We start from the raw sequence: 15629 nt of genomic DNA, 5'->3' as shown, positions 1-15629 counted from the left end.
CGGGATCGAATCCCACGTTGGGCTCCTGGTGCATGGAGCTTGCTTCTCCCTCTGCCTGTCTCTGCCTTTCTCTCTCTCTCTCTCTGTGTGACTATCATAAAAAAAAAAAAAAAAAGGTACTAGTTAAGCAGATGAAGTAGTGGCTGTGTTACAGTGGCTACCTGTGTGGCTCAGGAGTAACCAAGGCTAAATGAAAGATCCTGGTGTTGATGGGGTTCCCACTACTAGTTTGTTACTAGACCCAACACGGAAACTTAACACAGAATTGAGTGAATCATGCTCCTCAGGTCACTGTACACTACCCTTACTTGTTGCTGCTTTTGGTTTTTATTTTTTTCTCACATCATATATTCCTATTGCTTCTTTCCTTCTCTCCACCTCAATAGTATCTCTAATGCATTTCACATGGTTCCTTAGACATATATATACTTTTGAAAGATATATAGTGTTTTGTGTATGTTTTAAATGAGATCCTGTAAACACTGCTTTTGTTAACAAAAGGACATGGGTGTTGAGAAACTTCGTACTCTAAAATAAAAAAAAAAAAAAAGAAACGTTGGTGTTTGAAATCTTATCAATAAGACTGAAACATTCTACTTTTGCCTGAAGGATTGGAGTAATTCCAATGCACAAAAGCAATCAGGTATATAACTTCGGATAAGAGTTTTCTGGCAACAACAGTCTGTATTTATTTTAAACTGAGTACTTTCCAAGGAAATAGGACCTGAGCCAGCTTGTTGGCCCAGGTCTGATGCTGACCCCCTTCCATATGGTTTTGCTTTTTTTTTTTTTTACAGTTTTGCTTTAATTTGAAACATTACTTCATTTAAACTCTACCCTAATGTCTACTTTCCCCAAACACCCTATAATAACCCTGTCCTTCTCAGAGTTTGGTTAGACGCCCATGTTTCCTCTGATGAGCAGTCTCCCTTCTTGTAGCAAGTTTGTAAACTTGGCTTTGTTGGGCTACTGGTTTGTGCCTGAAAATTTTTATCAGATAGGCTTTATAAAAATACACATGCATCATATTACTTAAGATCTCATTCTTTCTTCTTTAAAAAAAAACAACACGTTTTTTTTTTTCCCCTTAAAGAGCTATCCATGTTGTTATGTGTAAGTCTAATGCATTACTTCTAATGGCTGGATAGAGTTTCATCTTAAAAACACATCCACACGCCGACACACCATATTCATCTATTTCCCAGTGTAGACACCAGAGTTGCCTCTAGTCTCTTTGTACTATAAACAATGCATTTCTTCTTGAATTTTCTCTGATGGAACTGCTTGAGAATTTTCTAGGATACATTTTCTGAAGTTGTACTGCCAAATTCCAAGGTGTGCTGCCAGAACTTTGCTAAGTACTACCAGAATAGTAGCTCCAACAGATATACTACCAGCACTTGGTATTATTATCTGTTTTCAAATATTATCCAATTTGATGGGTATAAAGTGATTCCAATTTTGTTCTGACTTGTATTCCTTTGAGCACAAATGAAGTCAAGAATCTTTTCTATGTCGATTATGTATTTATTTTACTTCCATGATTTGCTGATCAATATTCTCTCTCCCTTTATAAAACTGGGCTTTTCTGCCTTTATACAAATAAAGCATAAGAACTAGTCTTTGCCTTGTTATAATTCATGCAGAAATAATTCATAGTTAAGCAGAAATTTCAGAACAATAGAGTGCTATACTATGTGGTACTTCCCTGAAAGTGTAAAAGATAATCCTTTGAGACTACACCATCATGGATTGTTTTTAGAGGCAACTGGGAGAGATCTGGAAGTATAGGGAAGAGGTAAGTGATGGAGGAGAGACAACATTCCATACTGTGGCAGGCAGCCTGCACAAATACCAGAGGAAGAAAGGTAGGAGGTAATCCAGAAAAAGCAGGAAGACCAGTGGCAGTGAAGGGTATGTTTGGGGTAGTGGTAATTAAATTTGGATAAAAGAGATTTAATTGGTAGGAGGGACTCGTAGGTCCCTGAGTAGAGAAATAACATTGTCAAAAGGGGTTGCTATGATTTGAATGTGGTTTCCCCCCCACCAACTGACATATTGAAATGTTAACCCCAAAAATGAAAGTATTAGGAGGTGGGGCCTTTGGCAGGTGCTCTGCCCTCTTGAATGGGATTAGTGCCTTCGTAAAAGAGGCTCCAGAGGCATCCCTTGCTCTTGCTGCCATGTGAGGACACAATGAGAAGAAGCTTGCTATTAACCAGTAAGAGGGCCCTAACTTTACCATGTTGGGCCATGATCCTGGACTTCCTAGCCTCCAGAATTAAGAAACAAATTTCTTTTTTTTTTTTTAAAGATTTATTTATTTATTTATTTATTTACTTACTTACTCACTTACTTATGAGAGACACAGAGAAAGAGAGGCAGAGACACAGGCAGAGGGAGAAACAGGCTCCATATAAGAAGCCCGATGTGGGACTCAATCTCGGGACCCTGGGATCACGCCCTGAGCCAAAGACAGATGCTCAACTGCTGAGCTATCAAGGCATCCCGAGAAACAAATTTCTGTTGTTTATAAGTTACCCAGGTACTTTGTTATAAACAACCTGAATGGACTGACAGTGGTATTGTAGAAAGATCTGATTTTTCTCTTGACAAAAGAATTGAGAAGGTAGATCAGTGATCAGCAGAGATTTTAAGTAAAAAGTGAATGTTTATTTGAATTGAACAGAAAATACATATGAGGTGTAGCGTTGGAACTGAAAAAGAAAGAATAATTAGAAATATTTAAGAAATATTGATACCAAATAAACAATGGAAGGACTACTTACTCTTAGATTTTAGTCTGAGGGACTAGGAAAGTGGAAATGATAGTTTCCAAAATAGGAACAGTTCGGGAGGGAAAATAAGCAACAGGGGAAAAACATAAATTGCAAAGGTGTTATATTTAAATCTCTTTGTGGGATGTAAGGGGAGAACATATTATTCACATATTCAGGATTCTTTTCCCTTTATTTTTTTTCCTATTACTAAACTTTTCTCAGGCCCTATTTCTACATTTTCTTTCTGTCATTTTCTAATCATTCTTTCTACACACAAACTCCCGTAATCAAGCAAGCATCATTTAACAATTTCTCTCCATCCCCACAACTCCTGAAAAAAGCGCAAAAATAACTTTTTGTAAAACTCGCCATGTTTTTATGATACTCAAACACTATATTAAAAAATGATGGGATCCCTGGGTGGCGCAGCGGTTTGGCGCCTGCCTTTGGCCCAGGGCGCGATCCTGGAGACCCGGGATCGAATCCCACATCGGGCTCCCGGTGCATGGAGCCTGCTTCTCCCTCTGCCTGTGTCTCTGCCTCTCTCTCTCTCTCTCTGTGACTATCATAAATAAATAAAGATTAAAAAAAATGTTTAAAAAAAAATAAAAAAATAAAAAATGATGACCCAACTAAATAATACATTTTATTATAGTGATCGATTTATACATGGTTTGCTGAATGCATCTATGTTGTAGGCTTTTTGGTTAATATGATTTGTTAAAACCCTCTCAGCAAAGTGCTGTTACAATGACCATCTTCTGGGACTTGGGAATAGTCTTATTATACAGAACTTAATGTTATACACTAATGGCATTTATTAGAATGGAATTCTATATGTATTATTACTTCCGACATCAGCCTAGCTTTTTTAGTCTCCTCACAGCATGAGACTTTAGTAATTATGCTAATGTTAGCTGATTCATGAGGACAACTTCCTAAAGTGCACTTAATTAACTTGGAGATTTTGTAAACAGCTGTACATGTAGATTCTGCAAATTGTAGGGATATGTCAATCTGACATGTGTACAGTCTGGCTTCCTAACCTCATCACTTTTTACTAAAACTGAAAACAATAAGAAGCTCAGGTCTGGCATCGTTTGAAGCAAATGCTTGGGGAAGACTCAGAAATGTCATGTTAGCCTACCTGAAGACAGGGACCATAGGATTCCTCCAATCTGAGTCTGTGGAGCTAGATGAGTTAGGTAGATTGCTGCCTTTCAAGTTCGTATGAGGGAAAATATTAAAGTCTGTCTCTTTAGCAAAGGGAATGATTTTTTCAACATGTTGCTACAATATGTTTTTTCCTGTGGGTTTGTTGGTACCACTGACCAATACTGCTCTTCCAAGGACTTTTATGCAGGTCAGATTTCACATCCACAGGCTCCATTATCTCTGCTTTTCTCCAGTCCCAGCTGCTGGGTTGATTTGATATTTGAGTGGCTCATCACCCTTATTTGAATGGAAATATTGAATGATATTTTACTTTCAACATTTTTATTAAAGTATCATAATCCCCTACAAGTGAGAAGTAATATTCACATGCATAGGACATTTAACGAAGACTAACTGTCGTGCAAGACTTCACCACACACATAAAGATTGTAAAGGTAAGTGAATCACTTCAGGGCCAAGACCAAACTAATCAAAATGGAGGATGGAGGGAAGAAACATCAAGAGATAATGGAAGAAAAAACCCTACTACATAAAATTAGGAGAAATACCAATAGCATAAAGCTAATGACAACAGAGAATAGGGATATTTTTGAAATAATCTTACCACTGCATAAGATCACCCTCTCAGATAATTCCTAGAAACTAAGCTAAGGATTTGTCTATCATTTCTCAAGGGTCCCAGTGAGGTCTTTCTCCCTCATTAATTTAAGCTACATTCGTGGGTACAATCTCTTTGGGAATTAGCTAGATTACATCTAAAGATAATCAAACACTTATTGCTTAGCCTTTTCTTTGACTTCAATTGTCAGAACCTCTTCCCCTGCCTCTGCAGAAGGAGCCATGCTGATGATGAGGGATTGATGAGTAGTTCCTCTGGGTAAAGCTGCCCTTCTAATGGACTGGGGCATTTCCTCTGCTATAATACAATTTGCTCTACATTCAGAGCTGTCCAGTATTTTCTTTGATGGCTCTCTTTCTTTATCTTCATATTCTCTTCTTTTACCCTCTCCTTCTTCAGAGTTTTCACTTGTTTTCTGGAAGAAGCAGTTAGAAAGAATTGGTCTGAAATCATAATAAAGGACATTGGAGTCTTTTGATTAATATACAATAACTAAAGATCACCACCAAGAGAAAGAGTGTCTGAATTAAATTAATGTGGGAATCACATCTGCCTCACATTTGACTATCATTTGACAGCTTTCTAATGTGCTGAAGAATGAGACTGAGCTGTCACATTTGACTTAACAGTGTAATTCTGGATTGCATTTTTGTCCCTGACAAGAAATTCTCTTCCTAGTTGTCCTCAAGCTTTCTGAATTATTAGACTTAGGACTCAGGATTCTTTGCTTTTGCTTTAAAAATATGTATTTATTTATTTTATGGAGATGAAATTTTAAATATCTATTTTCTAATAAAAAAGTGTTAACCAAATGCCATAAAACTACTACAGAATGTATGGTTTTCCTGCTGCATAAGCTCATATGAGAACCTCAAGGAGGAACTCATCTCTCTTTCCTAATACAGTCTTCTCCATTCATCCCACGGGGGCTTGAGCTATATAGTTTTAGAAACTATTATTCTTAGTATCATCTGCAGAGATTTCATAGTAAAAAACATACTATGCTCTTTACTGATGATGCTTCAGGTCAGTTTAAGAGAAGCTTGTACAAGGTATAAAATGTACACATGTAAAGTGGAGGAACTTACTTGACACAATGACCTATATTTCTTTACCCCATAAACTTTTAACACAAATTATGATTTCAATGCTGATTAAATGAGTCATTTGGTTCATACTGTATTCCTAATTTTCACCATAGTGTTTGCGTGAAAAGGAAGAGGCAAGTTTTAGCCTCTTGAGGGTGACTGATTTATAATATTTGCTTAATGATTTTCTGAAAGATCCACAGCCACCCATTTCTTACAGTTTTAGGGACAACATGACTCCATTCAGAAAATCTGAATCCCTGCTCTGTTTTCAACATTTGCCCTCCTACGCCTATTACAAGAATCAAAGAAATACGAAAATCAAGAGAGAAAAACAGTAACATTTGAGTATCTTGAAATTTCTAGGAATTGAGAGGCAGCTCAGTGTAGGCCTAGAAGTCTGAATACCTGAGTAATAGTTTTTGCTCTGTCACTTTTTGTAATCTTATCCAAATATGTTGCTCTGGAGTTCAGTTTCTTCATCTATAACAAGAAGGGCTTGGATGAAATCTATGAAGTTATTTTTGGCTTTTAACATTTGTGATATATAAGTGATTGAATATTTGTGAAAATATTTATTGGCTCATTGGTAAAATGTGTTACATATTTATAGATGTATATTTAGGACTATACATATATAATTGATTCTCATTATTCATGGTAGTTTTGTTCTATAAAGCATCCACAAACACAGAATTAGCAAATACTGAATCATTGCTCCTAGGGATAATGCAGGATTTGGTTCTTATGAGCTTCTGGTCAAATTCTTATCAACAAATCAATATATAACCTTGTTTTGTGTGTATTTCTATTTAGAGACATTTATTTAACAAATATTGTCAATTCATTATATTGAACTCATAGCCAACAGCACTGTAACTCATGCTTGAAGGAAGCTTACATGAAGCTATATCTTTTCTCTGTAAGGCACATCAAAGCATTTTTGTACTTAGGAACACTAGACAGCACTTCAGCTCTATGCAGTACAAAAATAAGAAAAACATTGCACTTAAACGGACCATGAAAAGGTCACTTGTTTACAGTGTGAGAACTGAAATAGAGTGTCTTCTTGTCCAACTTCAGCTGGGAACATGTGCACTGGGCAATTTAAATTTTTCATCACTGCTCTGCACATACGTATTTTTGCAAATGAACATGTTGAGCACTGATTTTGGGGTTACAAAGAAATTTCTATGAGTAGATAGATATGCAAATATACAGAATATACAAATAATGAGAGTTGAATGTATTTGTATATATATATGGATACATGTGTATCTATAATAAACTGTGAGGATTAAATGTAATGATACATGAGGATACAGTTTAGATAATAATATGTGCTATAAAACAGTCATTATTATTCACACTAGATGCATCCAAACTATCCCAGTGTCTGAAATGGAATTAAAGTAAGGGTTTGTCTGGGTTTGCTTAGTCCAATGGTCTGTGACAGCCCTCCATTCACTCTGCCTTATTACCTGAATGGTTTGTTCTCTCTTCAGTTTGAGTAGTCTTGTAAGTCCTGCTTTTCCTGTACCTCCCAGGAGAGCTTTAAAAATTTTGGGTGTCTCTTGTTTTGGTGGGAAGAGAAAGGCAAGTCCTTTTCTTGGAGGGGTTGTCTCTGTGGCTGGGGCCTTCTTCTTTAGAAGCACACTGTGGATAGAAGGGAAAGGCTACTTTAGATAGTACTGTAAAAATTCTGGAGAAATTACCAGAGACACCAATGTTTCTCCTAATCTGTGAAGTTTTTAATGGATAGCTGCATAAACATTTGTTTGTTAAAGGCATCTCATGAAGAAAGTTGATCCCTGTCATCACAATACAGTCCTCCGCTTAGATTTTCACAAAGTAAAACCAACTATAATGGGGTTTTAAAGGTCATACCTGGCTTTTTTCATGAGGAGCTTTTCAGAATCTGGATAATGCACTAGAATTTCTTGGAGGGTCTTTTTGTCCAGAGTTAAAAGATTGGCAAACCCATGGGCTATCACATTGGCAGTTCGGCGATTTCCTCCTCTTCCTGCTAGAAGGCTGTAAGAGGAGAACAGTGAATCTTTACCACCAGTTTCACTTTTCTTCCAGCGAGATTAAAAAGAAAAAATAGACATAGAATATTTTAACCACTTATACTGCTTTGGAGAGAGGCAAAGGCGAGAGTTCAGGTGACTGTGTGGAGGACGTTGGAGGAAGTTAGAGGTGGTGGCGATGGAAGTGGCAACAGTTTTCAACAGGTTTTGCCTTAACTCCCACCTCAAATGAAGGACTTGTAGCCATCAGTGCCCTATGGGATTCTTCATCCCAGATTCCAGAAGTGCAAAGTCTCTTTGGACTGGGTATCCTCTATTTGCTCCTTCATATTCACTTTTCATTTTCCCATTCCTATTTGCTCCCAGAAAACCGACCTCTGTAGGCTTGTCCTCTGACTTCCATTTGAGTGCAGCCAAGGAGAACTATCAGTAAGAAGTTGGAAACAGGAGGAGTGTGGTGTTGGAGCACTTATTCCCTTGCTCATTCCTTGCTAGACCTTAGGTAAGCAGTAGTTACAGTTCTCTACCAAAATCTACAGCCCTGATATGTGGTCTTCTTCTAGAAGTAGGATTCTACAGTGGAGTTGTAGTAATATGCTCACCCCTTTCTTGGTTCTGGGAGTGTGCCCTTCTCTTGTTCCCTTCAGGCCTAGCTGTAGAAAGACTCCCTTGCCATTGCTAGCTTCAGGATGCATCACCAATCCTTGCTGGATCACTTAGATTTTTCTTCCAGTTTCCTTCTATTGGTGTCTGTCAACAATGCCTTAATTAAAAGGAATTACCTTGTTTGAGTGTACCTTCTGTTTTCTGCTTGGGTCCTGTCTGATACAACTCATACAACTCTGACATCAAATCTTAATGATGCCTTGGTTACATCTGGTGAATCAAATCTCTTCTACTTAACTCTCAAATCATCTTGTTTCTCAATATCGCAAACTGCTCTGTAGTATAGTCATTCACATACAATGTCCCACTTGAAAAGTCAGTGAATCCTGGGTTTTACATTTTTTAGAGACACAGCTGGGCATTTTGTATTTGGGAAGTGACCAACAAGTAGTTAGTGAAGAAATGAACACACGAATGAATTTTAGAAATGGTTAAAAATTATATCATTCACCAATAATCTAGAAAATAAGGGTTGGTATTTATTTATTTTTATTTTTATTTTTATTTTTATTTTTATTTTTATTTTTATTTTTATTTTTATTTTTTTAAGGGTTGGTATTTAAAACCAAGACAAGAAAGGACAAATTTAAATGGTTTTTTTTTTTTTTTTTTTTTTTTTAGTGCAAAGATAATACAATAGATTTAATTCCTTGGAGTCCACCAGTTAGGAAAAAATAGTTGTGTTCTTTTCCTTTGTGTGTGTATGTGTGTGTGTGTGTGTGTGTGTGTGTGTGTGTGTGAGAGAGAGAGAGAGAGAGAGAGAGAAAGAGAGAGGAGAATAGAAAAGCCTCACATTAAAAAAAACACAATCTCTAGGGGTAAAAAGGACACAGAAAGCAACTTGGCAATAAGAATGAATGTTCATACTTTCACAGCCCTGCCTTTAGGGGGAAGTGTGAGAAGTTGCATGGGTCCTATGCCTGAAGATTTGTATTAGACAGTATGTGCTTCTCTGTTGCAGAAAAGAGAACATTCTGACTGGCTGTTAATTGATAAGCAACTAACAGGGTTTTAGCTGTCACACATTAAGAGCTCATAAGTTATCACCTATGTTCTTACTACCAAAAAAAGCTGAACAAACTGGAAACCAATAACTTTTCTTGTATTTATCAGAGAACTGGGGTTGCAGGTAAATTCCTACCTAAATGTGGAGAAATAGGTGAATCCAGAAAGCCACAGCCAGACCTACTTAACTGGAACAGAAGCCTTGGAGCTATAACTGGTACAAACATTTAAATGGTAATTTAATTACCATTTAGGTTAGGTTGAAATGGTGGATTATCAAGAAACTCTTGAGGGTCACAATTATGGGGAAACCGATATCTGTATGAGTTTATCCTTGAGGAATCCCACCATATTCTCATGGTTAACAGCCAAGAAAGATCTGCTTATGGTTCTGGCAGCAGAAGGGGATGATTAATCATTATAAAATACACCCGGAACTTATTTGTTCTCCATAACAAAGGGCTGCTATCTAGGGAAAAAAAACTATCAGAACTGTATGCCACCTGAAGTGTTTCTCCCATCCCAGGGCTCTCTAGTCTTCCTGTCTTACCTAAGGAGAATGAAAAACAAAAGAAACACTGGCAAAGGTCACATCCCAGGACACAGATCCACTAAAAGACTGCAATTTAAATATAAGATTATAGATCTCCCCCATATCTTATCACTGTAGCAATGGGGTTTTTGTATAATAACAGTGGATTACAGCAGCAGGATGCAGACTTTCTCTGAGGAAATATACTTAGGGAAGGCTAAAGTCAAAAGGGAGATAGAAACAAGGACATTTTAGAGTAATTTGGAACTTCTGGCACCTAGGGCTGCATCTAACATTAAACACAGTCCAACTCCTAGCCAGATTAACATAAAACCTCATGCTAAAGACCTATCTACCTCAGTTCTTATTATGGATTACATTATACATAGCTTCCGGCAAAAAATTAAAAAGCACACTTAAAAAAAAAAAACAAGAAAAACACAGCCTAACAAGACAAAGAAAGCATTAGAACCAGACTGAGATATGACACAGATACTGGAATTCTCAGACAGAGAATTTATCTATCTATCTATCTATCTATCTATCTATCTATCTATGTATTTATTTATTTATTTATTTTTCAGACAGAGAATTTAAAATGACTTTGATTAATATGTTAAGGGATCATATAAGAATATTCAGATGGGAAATGTAAGCAGGGAGAGAGAAATTCTAAGGCAAAAATCAAAAGGAAAGATTAGAAATCAGAAATACTGTAACAAAAATGAAGAATGACTTTGCTGGGCTCATCAGTGGACTGTACATCGCCAAGAAAATAGATGAGCTTGAAGATAGGTCATTAGAAAATTAGGCAAATATGCCTAAAATACAATGAGAAAAAGAATGAATAAACCCCCAAAACTTGCTCCCAAACATAAAGAACTTCAGGACAATTTCAAAAGGCATAAATAGATATGTATCTTTTGTACATATACATAAAATATACATAAAGCATACAATTCTCTAATACTAGAAAAAATACTTGAAATCATCATGGCCAAGAAGGTCCTAAAATTAATGACAGACATAAAACCACAGATCCAGGAAGCTTTGAGACTACCAAGCACAATAAATACTCACCCCTCCCCACCTCACAGTTCCTGGCATATTCTATTCAAACTGTAATAGGCCAAAGATAAAGAGAAAATCTTAAAAAGAGCCAGAGAGGGAAACATCTTACCTATTGTAGTATAAACTCTGACACTTAGGTTTCATCACTTTTTTTGAAATCCGAGTGCCTGAACTAAACTTGATTGCCATTTCAAAGACGCTTCCACTTTAAATATGCCTATTTTAAACATATTGTCAGCCACCCAATTAAAGAACTAAGCTGCGTTCCCCCACTGAAGCTCTTTTTATTTTAGAGACTTGGTTGATAAGTGACCATTGTGCCACTTTTTTTCAGTTCACATACTTTAAATTCCTGCTCTTATGTTTTAAATTCACAAATGAAGAGTGAGACCACAAAATCCTGGGCCCCCATTCTCAGCCCCAATAAAAGCACAACCCCAGGCCTGTACACTCTTTCTTTCTTTGTGATTCCACTGTGTAGCTCCAGGTGGCTATGTAATTTTCCAGGTCTTCTAAGTAATTAACCTGTATTTTTTCAAGGTTTCCTGATGGTTGTTGCTGAAGGGCATTTTACAACCTTAATAAAAAAACCACAAGGGCCTGTCCAATCACAACACTGGTCATTGATAGGTTGAGACTGGAACAAAACACCTATAAGAGGAACAAGGATAATAATCAGCAGACTTTTCATGAGAAGCCATGCAAGAGAGGGGAGTGAAATATATGTGGAAGCTCCTAACAGATTAGATCATAATCGCTTTCACCACAAAGAAGAAATTATAATTATGTGACATGATAGTGGTTAGCTAATGCAATAGTGGGAATCATATTACAATACATATGAATTTCTTTTTTTATATATGAATTTCTAACACCAATATGCTGTACACCTAAAACTTACACAATATTATTTGCCAATGATATATCTCAATAAAAATTAAAAATAGTAAAAAAAAATTAGAAAGCAACCTAGAATTTTATGTACAGTGAAATTATCCTTCCAAAGTGAAAAAGGACAAAGATTTTCTTAGAAAAACAAAAGCAGAGGGAATTCAACATTAGTTATCGACTCTGCAAAAAATGTTGAAAGAAATTCTGCAGGAAGAAAGAAAATAATGTAAGTTAGAAATTCTACCTAAAAAAGTGGAAGGACATGGAGAAGGAATAGAGGTAAAATAAAACTAAAATCTTTGTTTTTCTTATTCTTAATTGATCTAAAAGATAACTTTAGATAATAAAGTAGCAATGCATTGGGTGATTATAGCATATGGATAAATGAAATGAATGATGTCAATGTCTTAAGTGCTACTAGGGAAGAATTAGGAATAGTGTGTAAGGCTTCTGCTCTGCAGGTAGCATTCTGTGAAGTAGACTTAGATTAGTTTAAAATGTATGTCACAGACTCTAATGCTACTACTAGAATGTCTTGAAAAGAAGTATAATTGATATGCTAAGAGAGGAGAGAAAGTCAAATCATATGAAATGCTCAGCTGAAACTAAAGAAGGCAGAAAAAAAAAAAAAAGAGGAAAAAAACCCCTAATGTTATTAGGCCACTGAGGCATCAAACAGCCTCTTATCTGCACTTCTCACTAAACTTAGGTCCAGGACTATCCAGGCCACTTAAAAATGGAATTACTCCCTCAAGACAGAAAGTAGATACTTGGAATCCATAAATGTTGACTACTTATTTTGTTCGGTGATTTCACATTTTAAATTTCTTGTTCCATGGCAAGAACACTTATTCTTTTTTATTTTTCTTTCTTTCTTTCTTTCTTTCTTTCTTTCTTTCTTTCTTTCTTTCTTTCTTTCTTTCTTTTTAAAGTGAGAGAGACAGGGTGGGGGAGGGACACAGAGAGAATCTTGAGCAGGTTCCACACCCAACATGGAGCCGACACAGGGCTTGATCTCATAACCCTGAGATCATGACCTGAGCCAAAATCAGATGCTTAACTGACTGAGCCACCCAGGCACCTCCCAAAAACTTATTCTTTAGTCCTTTCCTGAGGTTCTCCCAAAGACAAGCTCTGCTTTCACCTTCTTTTTTTAAGGAAGAGAAATGAATTTTACCCTATCTGTCTGCCTATCTATCTGTCTTGTCTATCTACCTATCTATCCATCCATCCAACTTCCTATCTATCTTCTTACCTGTCTTTCTATGAAATAAATGTTGGTACTTGAAGGACAATGATAGAATGAGCTCATTTCATTCACATTCCTGTTGCCTTGTGCATAGGGTAATCCAGTAGTTAGGCAGGGCTGGATGGCACTGGGGAGCTTAATTTGGGCCTAGAATGTCTCTGTGTGTGTCAGACAATGAGAGCAGAATGGAAATAACATATTTAAATGTCAGGTTATTTTGAGATTTCTCAAGCTTTAATTAAACTTGCCTACAGGTTACACGTTTAGAGTGCTTGATGAGTTTTTGAACGGAAGAAATAGTCTGTTTGCCAGATGGATTTTGCCCAAACTCTCTCAGCAACGTTTAAAATAGCCTCTTTTTTTCCCCCTTCTGTCCACAAAATGCTTCTCCAGCATTCCACCAATGGAAAGTTTCATGCATTAAATAGCTTAGTAAGAAGATCCCTAAATATTTCCAACCCCATATAGTTTCTGAGAGCACATACTAGAGGATAAATAGTTGAGGTTAATGGTAAGTGTCTCTAGGTCAAAAAATAGTGAACAGAGCAATGGCCCAGGAAAAAAGGAATGGATTCTAATTCTAGATCCACCTCTGTGTGCTGTGACCTTAGACAATAACTTAAAGATCTTTTTGATTTTCACTTCAATCATGTAAGTATTTATTAAGCACCTACCATGTACTCAATGCAGTGAGGTAAAGTATGGCAAAATAATTATTAAAGGCTGGTATGGTTTTGTGGAAATAATACAGACTTTGGAACCACGGAACTCTGCCATTTATTATGTGTATTTCTAAGCAGGTTACTTAATCACTCTTTTAGGAAACAAGGCCATCTTTTACTACCTAATATATGATTTTTTTAGGGAGAAATAGGTGTTTATAGACTCTTTGTATTTAATTATGAAGAAGGTGTTATTAGGTAAAATTCCTGGCTGAGAAATTTTATTTATTTATTTTAGATGATGTTTTAATGGCTTTATGGAAGTATAATTTACATACTAAAAATTATACTCATTTTAAGTGTATAGTTCCATGACATTTCTTTCAAATTTTCACTTTAATTCAGTTAATTAATATATAATGTATTATTAGTTTCAGAGGTAGGGGTCAGTGATTTATTAGTCTTATATAATACCCAGTGCTCATTACACTACATGCCTTCCTGAATGTCCATCACCCAGTTACGCCCTCCTTCTTTTCCCCTCCCCTCCAGCAACCCTCTTTGTTTCCTATGATCAAGAGTCTCTTATGATTTGTCTCCCTCTCCAATTTCATCTTGTTTTATTTTTTCCTCTCTTCTCCTATGATACTGTTTTGTTTCTTAAATTCCACATATGAGTGAGATCCTATGATAATTGTCTTTCTCTTATCGACTTATTTCGCTTAGCATAATGCCCTCTAGTTCCATCCATGTCATTGCAAATGGCAAGATTTCATGTTTTTGATGACTGAGTAGTATTCCATTGTGTGTGTGTGTGTGTGTGTGTGTGTGTGTGTATACACCACATATTTATCCACTCATTTGTGGATAGACATCTGGGCTCTTTCCATAGTTTGGCTATTGTGAGCTTTGCTGTTATAAACATTGGGGTGTAGGTGCCCCTTCGGATCACTACATTTGTATCTCTGAGGTAAATACCCAGTAGTGCAATCACTGGATCATAGGGTAACTCTATTTTCAACTTTTTGAGGAACCTCCATACTGTTTTCCAGAGTGGCTGCATGAGCTTGCATTCTTACTTACAGTGTAAGAGGGTTCTCCTTTCTCCACATCCCTGGTTGAAATATTTTAAAGATTAAAAAAATTATTTAAAAGAGATAGAAAGAAAAAGAACACAAGCAGGGGGAGCAGCAGAGGGAGAAGCAGACTTTCCACTGAGCAGGGAGCCCAATTCAGGGCTCAATCTCAGGACCCTGGGATCATGACCTGAGCTGAAGGTAGATGTCTAACCGACCAAGCCACCCAGGCATCCCTGGCTGAAAAATTTTAAACTCTAATTTGTAGTATATAATTGTAACAAGTTATAATAAATATAACTTTGTATTACTTGAGGTTCTTCAGAAAAACAGAAAAAATAGGATATATACAGATATACATAAGAGGAGATTTATTACGGGAATTGTTATGGAGGCTGAGAAGTCCTACAATCTGCCATCTGCAAGCTGGAGAACCAGGAAAGCTGGTGGTGTAATTGGACTAAGAGGGATTAGGGGGAAGGCTTTAGTGTAAATCCAGGTCTGGGCCTGAAAGTCCAAGAACCAAGAGTGTTGATATCTGATGTCTAAGGGCAAGAGAAGAAGGATGTCTCAGCTTAAACAGAGAGAGCGAATTAGCCTTTCCTTCGCCTTTTCAGTACTTCAGTGGATTGGATGATCCCACCTGCATTAGTGAGGATGATCTTCTTTACTCAATCTCTTCAAATGCTAATCTCTTTCCTAAACACCCTCACAGACACACCCAGAAATAATGTTTAATCAGCTATCTGGACATCTCTTAGTCTAGTTAAGTTGACACATAAAA

General features: G+C 36.7%; 1 protein-coding gene across 1 annotated transcript in view; it reads right to left on the bottom strand.

The window, feature by feature from the left end:
• Nucleotides 1–4274: 4274 nt before the first annotated feature.
• Nucleotides 4275–15629, bottom strand: part of CNGB3 (cyclic nucleotide gated channel subunit beta 3) — a 245144-nt gene continuing 233789 nt past the window's right edge. Inside the window, exons 18-21 of the mRNA XM_072734362.1 lie at nucleotides 7551–7697; nucleotides 7145–7319; nucleotides 6072–6146; nucleotides 4275–4990 (exon numbers count right to left, since the gene is read on the bottom strand). Of these exons, the coding sequence (XP_072590463.1) occupies nucleotides 4730–4990; nucleotides 6072–6146; nucleotides 7145–7319; nucleotides 7551–7697 (658 nt within the window). The 3' untranslated portion in view covers nucleotides 4275–4729. The remainder of the gene's footprint in view (nucleotides 4991–6071; nucleotides 6147–7144; nucleotides 7320–7550; nucleotides 7698–15629) is intronic.

This window comes from Vulpes vulpes, chromosome 13, assembly GCF_048418805.1.
Source record: "Vulpes vulpes isolate BD-2025 chromosome 13, VulVul3, whole genome shotgun sequence".
In the NCBI taxonomy this organism is placed as follows: domain Eukaryota; kingdom Metazoa; phylum Chordata; class Mammalia; order Carnivora; family Canidae; genus Vulpes; species Vulpes vulpes.
This window is presented reverse-complemented; position numbering and strand designations above follow the sequence as displayed.